Source organism: Pocillopora verrucosa, chromosome 1 (genome assembly GCF_036669915.1).
Source record: "Pocillopora verrucosa isolate sample1 chromosome 1, ASM3666991v2, whole genome shotgun sequence".
Taxonomy (NCBI): domain Eukaryota; kingdom Metazoa; phylum Cnidaria; class Anthozoa; order Scleractinia; family Pocilloporidae; genus Pocillopora; species Pocillopora verrucosa.
The window spans coordinates 12,333,847-12,350,131 of NC_089312.1; the positions used below are offsets into that span (position 1 = coordinate 12,333,847).

A 16,285-nucleotide genomic window follows, 5' to 3' on the forward strand; every position below is an offset into this window, starting at 1 on the left:
ACATTGTGGAAAAATTGCGTGGTCAACTATCCTTGTTTGGCACACAAAGAGTTAATACGGAATATTCGACGTCCTAGAAATTTCTAGAATTCCTTAATCGCTTTAATTCCCAATTCACGTTCCCGTTGTCTTTCCACTTCTTTTGCACTATGAGTTTCTTAAAGAAAAAGGATGTCAGATTTCATTCCTCTAGATCACGTAAAAAGTGGTACCCTACATTTCTTGAAGTTGCTCAAGCCCTTGACGTTCAACGACGTTATTTGAAGCATTAAGAACTAGTTAAACTCTTGTAATAAAATCTGTTTAATACAAAGCGATGGTGAAGCCAAATGAACACATGATAATGATACTTGTACATAGTCACTATTTACCCAGTGAAAAAAAGTAAACAAACTAATCTGACAACCGTCGACCCGCGGAACGACAGCTGCCCATGGTCACGTTCCCTCTTGAGCACATCGAGTTTTCCTGAGTTACAGTCCAACCTGTATTTAACGACACTGTATTGAAAGGTCTTAATTTAGCAGTCAGTTGTCAAAGTCAGGAAGTTGTTTCCCATTAATCACTGTAATTTTCAACTCTATTAAGCAGTCACCTCTATCAAGCAGTCGCGGTCACCCTCTACTTAGTCCCAACGGCCTGTTTTTATTGTCCTCCACCTGTACTGAATGGTAACTGAAAGTGGAACCTCTCAAATAAAACAAATAATAATCTTTCAAGTAATTCTTAATCCATATTTCACAGCCAAAATCAAAGTAAGTAGAATTTTCGGGCAAGATTCTGTACATCGAGTAGTCAATTATTGCATAAAGTGGCGTTGTTTTTTATAATAACCCTGGTGTGTGAAACCTGTATTTAGCAGTCAACCTGCCCCTTAGTGGTCAATCTACCATTTCCCGTGACTGACCGTGTTATGGATAACAACTGCCAGATTAATATCTAGAAATTTCTAGAATTCTTACTCATGCTGACGTGCATACCTCACGTATTTAGGATGTAATAGTATCAAACTATGGTGTTGTAAGTTTTTAGACTGTTCTGTTAAAGAAAAGTTGTTGTGTAACTGAGCCCATCAATCTTTAGAAGTATGTCTTAGATTTTTGCACTAAGCTCTTTAAAGCTTGTGAGTTAGCTAAAGTCTACTCTCAGAAGTCTATGAAAAAGAAGTATGACGAAGTTGCTGAAGAATGTGACTTTATGCTAGGTCAAAAGGTTCTTGTGTTGTTGCCAGTGCCTGGTAACACACTTCATTCTCGATGCTTTGGTCCCTATGTCTGTGAAGAAGTTACACGATCCAAATTACATAATAGTCACTCCAGATAGGCGAAAACAGACACAGTTATGTCATGGAAATATGTTGAGGCCTTATGCAGAGAAAAGTAGTAATCTAGTTGAAGAGCCTGTAAATGTTAATGTAGTTGTTTCTGAGCCCAAAGAATTAGGTAGTGAGCTTAGTAGCAGTCATCTTAGTCCCACTAACACGAAAATACTAACAAACTTCAATGTGCTGCGGAAGTTGGACTTCCTACTAACAAGAATAATCGCTTTGATTTTGTTTCTTTTTGTACCATCAGAAAACTGCTTTGCTTATGACCTTGTGTGTTAACACAAAACAACTTGACAGTTAATGTCTCCACCAAAGCCCATAAAAAATTTGAACGAGATGACATTTAAATCTTAAGGTAAACATTTGTAGGCACTGACTGTGAATTTAAGAAAATCATATACGTAATGAAAGTGTTCCTCGCAGTAATGAACACTAGTTAAGCAGTAGTGAAAATAAGGCCTGAAAAAAAAGAAAAGAGAATAAAACTGCTTAAGTAGTGTTCATCACTGCGAAGATCACTGCACAGGCTTTCATTTGTGGGTACTGTTTTAATAACAGACCAGAATATTAAGGTAGCGCCGAAAAATTAAAGTTGTGGCGGCAAATTAAAGTCCTGCCGAAAAATTAAAAACATAAATTTTTTTAAAAAGTCGTGCCAAAGTTAACTTATGTCTAACAAAAAGTGAGGTGGCATTGACTATTGAGAGTGAAATAATATGATTCTGACGCCTGTAACGTAAAAAAAGAAAAACTCACTGACAGCCATGTAGTTCACTGTGACATTGAAATCTATCTTGTATTGCTAACGCAACTTTAAAGGTCAAGTATGCTCTGTCAACCAAAAATTTATCACTCGCAGGTCTTTGAGATTCCGTTCAAAAAGTCTTCAAATGAGCTCAAAACTATGACCACGAAAGCCGCCATTTTGAAAACAAATCGGCTAACTAACCGGACCTGCAAAATCCGAACGGGCTATTCACAAAGACCCACCCTTCTGCTTACCTTATAGAATCATTACGTGTGTCAAGAATGCCTTTTCCGTAGCGTTTTATTTTTCAAAAGATTAAAGAAAGTGTTCAGAGATCATCAAACAGTTCAACTTGACTCTCCAATATTCACCGCTGAGCAGTCATCATCACTTCGGGGAATTCTACTTTTCCTAATGTACAGGTTTACGTCATGCGAATATTTGCACTCGTCACCATACGTACACTTGCCAAGTCGAAATTTCTTACAAGGAAATTGTTTGTAATAATCTTTGTCTTCTTCTGGAGTCCTTCGTCCTTGTAGACGCTGCCTCTTATCCTCTATTGTCTCTGTTTCTTTTTTCCTCTTTGCCCTACGTTTTAACATAACGAACTCATATTAATATTAAGTATCACAAAACCCAAGCCTTTTCCAATTTGACTTACACATCTATAGGATTAACAAGTTCTTCATCTTTTCATAAAAGTACAGATGTCTATGTGGTGGCTGAGCAGATTAACATTGACTTGGGACAAAATTATGAACGCAAAAGTGTAGGTAGCGTTAGGTAGAACCAGGCTTTCGGCAATGACAATGATCGAAAAATGGCGTGGCTCTGGCAGAGAAAAAAATTAGGAGAATCCATAAACATTGTTTTCGATATCTCACACAGCCATACCTCTTCTTGTCAAACCCCGTGATTTGCTTTTTCAGTGTTAGCATAAACGCATTTCATTCACGTCAATAACTTGGCATTGACGTGAAGAAATTTCAACCATGGCAAGAAAGCAACGCACATCGCTCTGCACATTAATGCTTATCCTGCAAATCAGGTTTCCCTTTTAAAACGTGGGTGAAATGGGATACTTTTAACGATTTTGCTCGCCCACTTATCGAATGGCATCGAATCTGACCAAAGAGAAAGGGTACCTGTGGCAGTTTCAAAGAATGGAAGGATTTGGAGGAGAACCAAGGAAAATTTAGGGTAACTTATTAAAAGCTAACCACATCCAAACCCAGAGAATTTTAAAGTGTATCATTATCAGAAATTAAGCTCAATACCCATGCAGATGTGCAACAGCTTTCACGCAAGACAAAGGATGCCTGACGAAATCACCACTAATGCTTAACTGTGTTACATACCTAGGCTTTGGTCCCCAGTTGGCCTCAGGATTCGCTTGATATCTCAGAAGCTTATTCTTTCTTGACAGAGGGTTTGCTTCAGGTTTTTCTTTGAACGACACCTGAATGGCAGGTTCTTTGCTGAGAATGGCTGTACCTGGAGAATTTTCTTTCCTTCGTTTTACAGGGTGAAGTTTTTCCCAACACCTCATGACATCCCACACAACTAATAGTAGAAAAAATAGTGTATTGCATAAAATGTCGTTGTATTATAGAATTTTCAATTTTTTAAGCATTGGTTTTGGACTTAAGACAAACAACAAAGATCACGCCTCCGAACTCCTAGTTTCGGGGTCAGATCCACCAGCAGCAACTTTATGTCAGAACAAAAAATTGCGATATTGTATATTGTAAATTGTGACGTTAGAAAGTTACATGTAACAATAGCATCAAAACTTGGATCAAGCTAAATGGAATTAATTATCTTTGAAATTAAAAATGAAAATCGAAGAAAAAGGTTCAATTTTGTACTATTTTAACCACTGGCAGCCAGGAGGACATCAGCTCATGTCCTCTTGTTTGGGTTGAATATAGCAACATTCGTAATGAGGTTAGAACAAGTGACAATAAAATACACCCAACTAATAAAGGGAGCCCACAAAAATGCTGTGAACAGTTGTACATTTGAGTTTAGAATAAATCTATGGGAATACTGATGCCCTTTGTACTGTTCATTATCACCCAATCAAAGATGAGTGGAACAACGTAAGTCTCAGCAGGCACACGAAAGTTCAAATACGCATTTATTGAGCCTCAATTTCTTGATTTCTCAATTTCTCGATTTTATTTGGACTCAAGTTCTAAAATTTTTTAACGAGTTTCAAATGTGATGATACATAAAGAGAGCTTAGGCTTTTAAATTTCCTCATGCATTGTTTAGAGCTCATACGACTGCAGTTGTAGGTGAAAATTGCCTTGGCGTAGGACCGCTTTGTAATAGACAGAAAACTGAGCTTTACACCCTTGATGGTCCAATCCCGAAGCCTACAAATCGCTAAAATTCGCCGTCTTCAGCAACAGAAACGAAAATTACAATATACTGGGTGGAAGAATGTTTACTGTGATGTTAAATGAAAATATTCGTCGCAATCAATTACAATAATGTGGAGCTTTACGATATTTCCCTTTTCACTGAGTTAAATTGAACAAATAGCCTCATCGTTTAGGTGTGCCTCTCTTGTACATACCACTGTGAGGAGCATCAGTTTTGAGTGCTTGTTTGCACGCATGAGAGCTGGAAGCCTTGTAGCCTGCTTCTAGTAGAGCAGATCTGATCTGCACAAGAGAAGGTGTGTTACAATGAAGAACTCCACAGAGATGATCCACACTGTAGTATAGAGGACAGTCAGGTAGTTCTTCTTGGATAACATTCAACAGTCCTGAACAGGAAAATAAATTAAATTTTTACACGTAACTTTCATCGCAGTAAATGGTTTGAACCCAGAGGTAAAAGTTGAACCTCTCGTCTGACCTTCCAGGTGAAAGTTATTATTAGAATTTACAATTTCTGATGATAACTTCCGCTCAGGTCGTTAAAGAAGAAGTAAAGTTATGAAACCGTGTAACTTTTCTCTGTAACATCAAAAAAGATTTAATAAAACTTAGTTCTGACTGTGATATGAAATTCCAATGAGTAACTTAAGCGTTCAATAACTACTTTCAGATTTGCTATAAATTAGGCCTGCAGCACCGTCATTTTGAAGACAGTTCCGTAACGCGGCCACACACACCCAAATAGCGAGAATCATTACGCGTGGTTCAGCTGCTGTTTTTGTGTAACGCAAGAAATCAATGGCTGAGTCAAGAGTTTCGTATTGGTACCTCCGTGGTAACTCAGTCAATTGTTCAAACAACTCCCACCGGATGAAAACTGAGGAATCATAGTATAACCTTAAGGGTGAACAGCTGTCTTGCCCCATAGACATATTGATATTCGACACCAAACTTCCTCCACTCGATTCAAAGTATTGTACGAGTAACAAATTTCCTATCGTAGGAGAATGGGCCAAATTATGATGATGAAATGGAAGCATAACATAGCGGAATAAGGATAAAATGATCTTTACAGGATACAAACCTGGGGAGGAGAGAGTTTTTTGTTTATTCGGTTTCTTTTTATCATGAGATTCAGAGGATAGTGAAGAGCTTCGTTCCACACCTAACTACACCAAATCCACCAAATGACACTAATGCTGGAAATACTTTCTAAAATACTGAAAGACTTCTGGTTTAAAAAAGAAGCTGAAAAATTTGCGAGTAGCAAGATGGAAAGGTTGTCGTTATTTATCGCAAACTGGTATTGAAGTACCATCACTTATCTCACGAAGTGGGATCGTGCTCTCAATGTTTCGAAAGCATACTTCTAGTCTTTTTCAGGCATTGATATTGACAGGATACGTGGCACCCTTATGCTCTTTTATGATTAGCAGGTATTTAATAGCTTTCATCAGTGTATTTTTTGGAGCTTTGTTTCCATACTGTTCCGTTGTTACACAACCCTCATGGTGTTGTGTTTAATGATTGTCGGTATCCACGCTTCTGAGATTTTAAGTCCACTGGCCCAGTTCATATTGGTGAGACTGAAAGACCTACGCAGGACATAATCAAGGAGCATGAAAAAGAGACAACCGACTGTTAAGACACAGACCTCTGCCATTTCAGTACACGCCCACAACACCGGACACCACTCGTTCAGTGAAGAAGTAAACCTTACTGATCATGATCCTAATTATTGCACATACAAGATAAAGGAGGAAATCCGAATTAGACTACCCCAACAAAATAAATAAGGACAGTGGAACAGGAATTCCAAAATGGGATCAAGAAATACATTAACTGAAGAGCCATGCGACAGCGGATCACTGAGGGAATGCATCTTCACAAATTCACCATAAACAGCTGTTGAAGAACAGGCAGAGAAAGTGAAGTATAATGTTTCAAAAGGTCACGCATATTCCACCCACCTCACCACTTGAAGAAGATTACCAACATGCAGTCAAAACGTCGCGATCCACATTGGAAGTGACTACATCATGAGACGAACTATATTACTATGCTTTGAAAAGATCCCAAGTCTGCTCAGTAATCAATCACAAAAGATGTCGAAATGTGATAAGATCACTACCCACTGAGGGAGAATGAACAAAGTCAAGAAGCACGAAAAGCAGAAATCACTAACTAACCTTTATCAGACATAGTTTGAAGCTACACTGGTTTGCAGATTTAATGAATGTAACCGAAGAAGTTACAATTCATAGACCCAACGTTTCGACACTCCTGTCTAGTGCCTTCATCAGGGGTGATCTAACCTTTATCAATGTAAAGGAACGGAAATTTCTTTGTTACTAACCAATTATCCTTTCTGAAGTCTTGAACAGACCAGGTTGTTCCTTCACAGTCTTGAGCAATCTTTCTACAAACTCAGCATCGTGAATTTTCTCTTTCCATATGGGTCCTCCCATGTGGAATTGCCTACCGCACTGGTCACATGAGGATCCAACTGGAGGACCAATGGCTGGGGGGTACTTCTTGCTAAGACCTTCTTCAATACAGCGGCCCACTAGCAAAGACAACAAAATTTGTGTTCAATAACAAAACTCATATAGAAGTCCACCAAAATTTTTAACTGATTTAAGAAACTAATATTTCACAAGTTGATCACACCCAGAAAATTAAGCATACATTTATATAACTGAGAATTTCAAGTCCCCTTCAGGAGCAGATGATAATTTTAGTCGTTTAATACATTGTTAACAGATGTGCTGGGTAAGGATTGAAATGGGAAAAAAATTAGCACTAGGTGATTAGTGAAAAGTTCACCTTACCAGTCTGAATAGAAAATAGCTTAGGGCCATGGAATTCTGCATAGGAACCAGAGAAGATTACCCATGGTTCTCCCTCAATACTGAAAGTCCTGTAAATCTTATAACAAAAATCGCAAAAGCCACTCTGTGTCGAGAGAATTTCCCGTCCTAGGCTATGACAAATCACACCCCCTAACTGGCCGACTCTAAAACTCATAGAAATGATTAACTAAAATACAATTCTACGCATTCTAGAAAGTGCCATTGGTGCAAACACATACTTTGAGCCGTTAACAAACAATAACTTCTCAAAGACAGTACTGGAAAATTCTATTACATCAGTAAGCCGGAAAAGTTGGACCAACATCTCCTTGGAATGTTTCAGTCTCCAAATGTAGGACACCAAAAGTAACAAATCATGTCACTGCACCAACAATTTTGAAATAAATTAAATAGATTAAAATGATTCTTATCATTTCGCATATAAAAAAAATATGGAAGTAGAAGGGTTTTCTCCCTTTACATTTTTAACTCCCTAAATGATTATGATCATTCTAAATCTTGCATAAATGTAACATAGAACAAGGAGTTATTATATGTACATGTATTTGTCATTTTCATCATACCAAGAAATCTAGAGGGCCATCATTTTCATCGTTGTTGTAATTGTCATTATCTGAAACCCTATTACCAATGTACTTGCCATAAGATTGATTATACAAATATTTACTTAGAACTTCATGAGTTGAACTTTATGATACATTTTTGACCACTTCAATTAGTATTACCACAAGTCTTAGCTTTTCTGCAAATAACTTGAAATAAACAGATAAGGAAATTAACACACCCAACATTGGAAGTCCCCTTTCCTTGTCTGTATTTGTGCTTGTCAACAGGAAAATAGGTTAAAAGGGTGGTCAGGCACAGGAATGTGTGCCATGAGTCAGCCCGCTAAACTTATCTTAAATTTTCAGATAAGCACATATTACCTAGATAAGAAAAACAAAGAGTGTCACTGAATCCTTTTTTTAGTTTTGTTTCAATCAGTGGGCCAAACTGCATGTGCAGCATGTGAGATAGAATGTGTACCAAAAGGCATACTTGTGTTCAACAAAGCTCGTGTGCTGTGTAGCACACATTCTGCTGAATTTCATGTTGCTTTTACTTTCTTGGAAAAAATACCCCTTTGGCATAGGGTTTACTGGAAAACTTGAATTTTTCCCACTCCATTTGGAAAGCATGTTTTATTACAATGCATTGTAAGTTTTTAAAGGTGAAAGATGCTTGTGCAAGTGTCAAAGTATATGTGATACTTTGAATGGTTTTCACTGTAGTGTGGGTATTAGACTCAAATGAAAATCTGTCAGTAATTTTTTTGTCCCACTTCAAGGACTGTTTGCCAGATAACAAGACAAGATGAAACTTTGATTGGATATCCATTAGTCCCTTGACAGTTTCAAAAAACAATAATGATGAACACAGCATGTCATTTGATGCAATGAACACTGAACCTCAAATAAAAACAACTAACAATACTTAATTTTATGAAACAAAATTTTAAGATTCTACTGAAAAATTAGCAACACACAAAAACACAACACACAAAAAAGTAGAAACCATGGCAATCAGTTCTACCCTAAATTGAATGTCTCATGTAACTAGGGCATGCAATACAGTAAGAAACAATACTACTGGCAGTTACACTTCATATCAATGAGCACTTTGAATCAGTCATCACAACATTCTTTTTTGACTGCTTGGTACAAAAAAGCAAAAAAGAAAATGAAATATGCAACTTAATTGTAATGGAAACAAATTATACCTGGGTGCACAAATAATTAACTTGCATGCAAAAGAAAAATGACTGTAAATATATGAAAATCATTACATGGACTGCAGATAAATAAATTAATATGGAAGCAATCTTCTCAGTAACAAAACACTACTTAAGCAGTAGTGAAAATAAGGCCTAGAAAAAAATTCAGGCCTGTACAGGATTTGAACCCATGACCTTTGTAATACCAGTGCAGTACTCTATCAACTGAGCTAACAAGCCAACTGAGAGGTGGTCATTACGTTGGTTCCAAATAATCCTATGAAGTGATGAATAAATGACTGTAAATACATGTATATGGAATTCATATATGCGAACTACAGATAAGGACATGAATATGGAAGCCTTCACACATAATGATTTTCATATATTCACAGTCATGTACTAAAGTGCAGATAAATAAATTGATATGGAAGCAATCTCCCCAATCATGAACACTAATTAAGTAGTAGTGAAAATAAGACCTGAAAAAAGTTCAGGCCCATATGGGATTTGAACCCATGACCTCTGCAATACTGGTGCAGTGCTCTACTAACTGAGTTGACAAGCCAACTAGGAGCTGGTCATTATGGTGGTTCCAAATAAACTGGTGAAGAGATGAATAAATGACTGTAAATATATGAAAATCATATAATTATGTGAACTGCAGATAAAGAAGTGAATAAGGAAGTGATTACTTCCATAGTCATGAATTTTTTTCAGGCCTTATTTCCACTACTGCTTAAGTAGTGTTTGTTACTATGAAAAATAGTTCCATATCCATTCAAAATACAGTTTTCACTACACTCACTTGGCTGAAAATGAAAACTTCCACATCCAATGCACATGAAGACCAGACAGTTTTTACTTGCTGATCTTTTCACTTCTGAGGCACTTGTAAAGACTTGCACAAAAACGCGCACATAGAAATCCACACTTATGCTTAAAAGAGGTTTAATGTATCGTTTGTATCTATTAGCATGAGTTTCCAAAGAGAAGAGCAACACTCTCAAAGCCTGTGAAGAAAAGAAAAAATATTTGTAGAATTGAGTAACATTTTACGAGAAGTCACAAGCAAATAGCTCTGTAACCTAAATCATGAATTTAGTACTGGTAATGACTGACATAGGGGCTACATTGGGACAAGATCAGTCTTAATCAAGGGATAGAAAGGTAGCTCAAAAATGTCTACAGTGTTAGCGATAACTAAGGTACTAAATACATGAATATGAAAGCAATCTTTGCAGTAATGAACACTCCTTGAGCAGTAGTGAAAATAAGGCCTGAAAAAAATTCAGGCCTGTATGGGATTTGAACCCATGACCTTTGCAATACCAGTGCAGAGCTCTACCAACTTGGCTTGCAAGCCAACTGGGAGCTGGTCACTGTGTTGGTTCCATACAAACCCATGAAGTGATAAACAAACAACTGTAAATATACGAAAATCATATATGTGAACTGCAGATAAGGACATGAATATGGAAGCATTCACATAATATGATTTTCATACATTCAAAGTCATGTACTAAATACCGCTGTCCTTCCATGACTGGAAATCTTAAAAAACTCCATTTTGTTTAAACCTCAAAATGAAAAGGTAAGTTAAAGCCTTCTGTGAGCTACAGTAGTTCATTAGCAACTAGATGGATCAAAACCAAGTAATCATGACTGACATAACATATTTGATAATTTAGTGTTAACAACTAAGTTGAAAACTTAAATTAGTAACCAAAAAGCATTTAAAAGCTGATGTTTCGAGTGTTAGCCCTACATCAGAGTGATTGCAGGAATTGTGGGTTGTGTGTGGGTTTACATGCAGAAGATGACTGCATATCAAACATATAACTTACACGCGTAACTCTCAATTGGTGGACAATTGGGGAGAGAGAGAGAGAGTGTGTTGTGTGACATAAGCAAACAACAAGGCAAGTATACACTCATTATTAGCTTTTTGTCTCAAGCATTTCTTAATTGCCAATGGGAAAGTATAGGGCCTTGAGTAAAACCAGCCTACAAGAGGAATATAGCACCGATAATTTGTGCCAGACCCTTGGCAAACCTCTCCCTGACCCATCTCAAATCCTTCTGCAAGCAGAGTTATGGGACTCCTGAAGCAATAAAATGAAGGCCTACTCACAGGTTTAGACTATGCTTACTGCCATTCCTTTGCCAAAGACAAAACCAAAACCTAACCACCTAAAACTTCAAATTAAAATTTCCCACCAAACTAAATTGAATCAAGGTCTGTAGCATGCAAGTGCTGGACAGTTTCCCATGAAAAAAGTTGAGTCCAGTCTCCTGAGACTCCATGGGGTGCCTCTGTTTCACTACATGTATTGGCGGTTGACATGTCTAGCAGTCAACATGTTCACTTAACTTAACATGTGAGTCAACCAGAAAAAAAAAATGTTTGCAAACTTTAGAAGCAAAAACAACCTACTTAATTTTTTATGTCTTCTTTGAACAAATAAGAGCTAAACTGGATTAGTTCTAATCAGATGACCTTTGACAACAGTGTAGGTTGAACTACACTTGTAGTGTACTTACCATCTCGTGACAAAACTTGGCTTTTAAAGACATACTGCCATATTTTCCAAAACAAGCCTCGCTATGGTTTCCACAGAGCACCCCCATGTCTGTGCATGTTACCAGGAGAATGCCACCATCAGCTACAGCTTGAACTGCACTATCAAGAAAGACTGATGCTGATCCATATGGATCTAAATCTATTGCATCAAAGCGACTTGAAGGAGGATGACGATGTTTGTACATCAGTAACCTTCATGAGAAATTGACAAGGTTCTTAATAAAAGTTTATTTCACTACACTGCAGCTGTGAATGAAGATGAAAAATTTTAGAGCCCTATGTTTTCACAGTAACATACCATTCAAATAATTTAAGGCTCCTAGTGGATAACATACTGGACAGAGTACAAGAGCAATGAGATATCTTTGACAAAGAACATTTATTCTATTTATCTTGTAGTACAGTATGGTGCTAAAGACTAGTCCCCCGAAAGGTGACTCAATTGTTTCAAGTTGTTCAAGGGTTAGTCTAGCTACACTTGTAGCAAAAACCTAATCCTAAACCTACCCTAGGCCAAAGCAAACTGGAGATGAATAAAGGGGTAAGTTTCTAAAGAAACTGTGGTGGTGCGTCAGTGGGAGAGTATAGCAGGTAATTTAGTGTTAACAACTGAGTTGAAAACGTAAATTAGCCACTGTAAATGGTAAAAAACCTGACGTTTCAAACATTAGCCCTTCATCAGAGCAATCGATGAAGGGCTAACACTCGAAATGTCTAGGTTTTTTCTAGGGGAAAAGTCTAGTACAGGGGAGGGAGAATGAAGTTTTAAGTGGGATGGATCAGCAAGGAATGGAAAGGAACTACATATCTCCTACAAAGAATGTACACTTGACAGAGTACATAAATATGGCATTCATATGTGGAAAGCAGAGTTTTGAAAAGCATTCATAATAAGAACTTACTGCATAATTATAAGTGACCTTTTCCAGAGGAATATTAAAGAGTTTATTATGGAAGGTGTCTTCAGTTTTGAGTGTGGCCATTAACTTCATTACACAATTTTTCTAGCTGTTTTGTGTTTCATAGGGCTGAGTTGCCCTTTAGTAAAATACAGTGGAGCAAAAGAAAAGCTCATCAACTAAGCAGATGGATGGTTTCACAAATTTTTCAAGAGCCCATTCATTTAGTTATTATAACCTTTAGTCCTGTTTATCTGCATTAAATATGCTGTATACACACACTCACCCAGCATCCTCTTTGCTTGGCTTTACAATATGCTGCACATTATTATGCTCAACATTTTGCTGAATCATTTTGTAAGCATCAGCACTGATATCATTGGCAGTTACGCTCTTTACACCTGCCACTTCCAAGGCATATCTCACTGCACGCAGACCAGATGCTGACAAACCTTCCAGGATAGTGATTCCATCATTTCTTTTTTCTTGATGATCACATAAAACAACAGAACTGATGGTGCATATCAAATCAAGTAAAGTCAATCAAACCTATTTCAACAACAGTCTAAACTGATGCAGCCTTGAGCAGCATTTTGAAGCCCTGATTACACTTTTTCATTTGAATAGGTCCTCCCACCCACCCATTTGCTTTGATTTTACTTGACCTAATTGTAAATCTACTGAGCCCCCACAATTTGAGACAAATGCCTATTTATTATAAGTGAATTATCCCAGTATCAAATCTGACTACAATAATAAAACTTCTGCATGATTCAAAACAAAGTGGGGATTTTTCAGTATTCCTATTAGTTACTTTGCAGTTTTTCCAGTCACTTTTTCTTGTTAAGAGTTTGATAAGTGATCATTTTTCATTACAGGAACAAACCAAATTTTTGGTTCTATATGGTATACACTGAAACAATTATTCACATCAGTGTTAGTGAAAGAGGTGGAAATTTTCCAAGCTGCAAAGGAGTGAGGTAAATATGCACCAGTATTCACCTCCACGTCAGTGTGTAATTGTTAAATATATACATAAAAAGATTAACTTATTTATTTATACATAGGCGGGACAATTATAATTGACTGAATAAAGGACTTCCAGTCGAAGGATTAAGTCACGATCAAGTGATTCTGAGAGTATTAGTAGGTAAGTGTACTGAGGTAAACAATGGAAACCAACTTCCGACTGTTCAGAAATTTGATTACAATGTTCTTCTAGAGGAACTTTCTCAGTGAAATTTGAAATTAAAAGTTTCGGCTACTAGCTTTCTTTAGATAGTTTTGAAATTTTTAATTTCTTAAAAGTTGAATTATAAAATGTTTAGATCAAAACTTACGTTCACTGGGTATTTTCCCTGAGTATAATGCCACTTTGGGATTAGACTTCTCCTGGTCAAGTCCTTCACACGTTTCATCCGTTCCCTCGTCTTCTCCATCGGAAGTACTTTCCAAATTTGGTTTTCTCTTGTCTTCCAAACGTTCCTTGGAAAAAAGCTTTATGACTGCTGTACTTAAATCTCTGTTAAATTCTTGAACGGGGTTGTAGAACACAGAATTTGAATCAGGAAAACAGATCTCTGCCTTTCCCTCTGTTATCTTAATATCACTGCTAACCTTTCCCGAAGACATTTGGATTGTAATCGATATTTCAGGAAATCGCACAACAACTCAACCGCTGGTCTGTAAGTTATATAATACGTCATGTAAAACCACAAGTTGAGCCCTCGATCAAACGAAAGGTACCAGTCTCGAGCCCAGGGTCAGTTTGCCTCCTTGTCAACGGTATAGTAGTTATGACCTCTGGGAGAATGCAAAAATATCTGCGGTACGCAGTTTAGCAAATATTAAATTACTGCATGGTCTTGTGCGGTTAATTAGGTGTATCATAGTGTCTGTTTGTATCTCGGTATTTAAGCGGTGTTAGGTTTTTTCCGTACGGTCATGTAAGTGTCTGCGAACGCTTATAACGCTTTTATTGTTTCGCCCTTTCCAGCTAATCAATCTAATTATTCTGGTCGTATGCGGGCCAGAATCAGAAATTCTGCTTGGCTTTTTCTCCGCAGTAAAGTGCACAATAGGCGTTACGTTGCAGTTTTTAATTGGCGCAAAGCAATGTGGTGGTATGGTGTATCAGGCTTGAAGTACTGGACTGCGCATAAACAATAACCAAGCTTATTACAGTTTACACTTATCTTTCGAGTAAACTTTAAAATATTATTTAAAGCTCAAACCTAATACTGTAGATCGCTTCAATTGTTAACGTACTACAGTAAATGGTTTGAGCCCGGAGGTAACATGTAATAGTGTAGTTTGATCGTCCGAGTGAGTGTAGTCCTGAGAAGGACTGTTGTCGGTAGTGGTGACTGACGTTTCGACAACCTGAGCGGAAGTCATCATCAAAGTCAAGTGAAAGGTTGTTGTCAGTCGAATGTACTTAGTCCGGTTTGTGTACACTGATTGGTCAGTTTTGCCGTGATGTTATTGGCTGTAAGACTCAAGTGGCGTAGGTCAGTCGTGATTGGTCGGTTTGGATCCGTTAGTGAAGTTAGGTCGTTCTGTTGGGTTCGTTTGTAATGTTAATGTCGTGGATGAGTCGTTTGTATGGTGCCGGTAGTGGTTGACACCTGTTAAGGGGAGTCTGTTCCAAGTTAGTAAACCAGCTTTCCAGGTTCAGTCGTTGAAAGTAGTTGGTGCTGTACCTAAGTATAAACCTAGCATACCTTGATGTCGTCGGTTATTGGGTCATCCCAGCCTACTTCGTGGCGACGCAACTCTTGGAGAATTAAAACATCAATAAAAACAGACCATTCGGCAATAACCCTTTCAATTAGCGGCTTAGATGAAACTGAGAGAGGATCGAATTTCTGGAAATTCAATTCGAACTTAGTAAATGACTCGGACTACTGTGAAATTTTAACCACTGAATATGTGAATTGGTTAGAGGAATTTAAAGAAGTTCAGGATAAGCATGTTTTATGGAATTTAATTAAATACAAAATAAGACAGCGAAAAATCAAATACATTAAAGGTAAAGTCCGTGAAAGAAGAGCAAAACTACAAAAGGTGGAAGCATGAACAACGCGCTTGAATAATTCCTACGGAAAGCCTTCGGGTCACGCAACAGATATTAGTTTTGAGGAGTTCTGCATGGAAATGCTCGATGGCGGTAAGTGACGACGACAACACTATTTTAATTTTATTTTCGGTAGTAGCACAGCTTTTAGTTTGATAGAATTATTGATATTTGCTCTAAAGCGAGAGCGCAGAATTTCTCGTCTGTAGAAGCCGAAGTTGTAGCACACTTGAACTTGTAACAATGTCAACCAACACGCAGCGTGTGACTTTAAAATCTCCTAAAATGTGCGATAATGATTATAAACAATCAAATTATAGACTAATGAATGCTTTGTGCCGTACAAAAGCCATATTTGCTGATTATAGCAAATCTCCGAAGTAATAAACGACAGAAGAAAGAAACGCTACGATTTTCCAATCGATTTTTCGTCTACATACATCTCTCTAAACGTGAAATTTTCCATTCCTACGAAAAATCTCGAAAGTTTTTCACATTTTTTAGCTTTCTTGCTCAATCATCTTGTATGGAGAGCTAAAAAAATGTAGGATTATTCGGTCAAGTGACCGGCCAGAGCCAGAATTGCGTGACAGGTGTAGCTGAGAGAAACTTGTCACAGTCGCAGATTTTAA

The 16,285-nt window shown here is 37.5% G+C and overlaps 1 protein-coding gene across 1 annotated transcript; it reads right to left on the bottom strand.

Annotated features, from left to right (window-relative positions):
• Positions 1-278: 278 nt before the first annotated feature.
• Positions 279-14,226, bottom strand: LOC131770271 (tRNA (guanine(26)-N(2))-dimethyltransferase). The gene is made up of 8 exons (XM_059085981.2): positions 13,918-14,226; positions 12,864-13,062; positions 11,639-11,870; positions 9,903-10,107; positions 6,825-7,034; positions 4,663-4,854; positions 3,437-3,641; positions 279-2,666 (listed from the first exon to the last, which is right to left on the bottom strand). The coding sequence occupies exons 1-8, from the start codon at positions 14,207-14,209 to the stop codon at positions 2,423-2,425; spliced, it is 1,779 nt and encodes a 592-aa protein (XP_058941964.2). The 5' UTR covers positions 14,210-14,226; the 3' UTR covers positions 279-2,422.
• Positions 14,227-16,285: the final 2,059 nt, after the last annotated feature.

Coding starts and splice junctions, on each gene's coding strand:
- LOC131770271 (XM_059085981.2), bottom strand. CDS start 14,209: ATGTCTTCGGGAAAGGTTAGCAGTGATATTAAGATAACAGAGGGAAAG. Junction 13,063..13,917: donor AGGGAAAATACCCAGTGAAC/GTAAGTTTTGAT, acceptor GTGATCATCAAG/AAAAAAGAAATGATGGAATC. Junction 11,871..12,863: donor CCAAGCAAAGAGGATGCTGG/GTGAGTGTGTGT, acceptor TTTCTCATGAAG/GTTACTGATGTACAAACATC.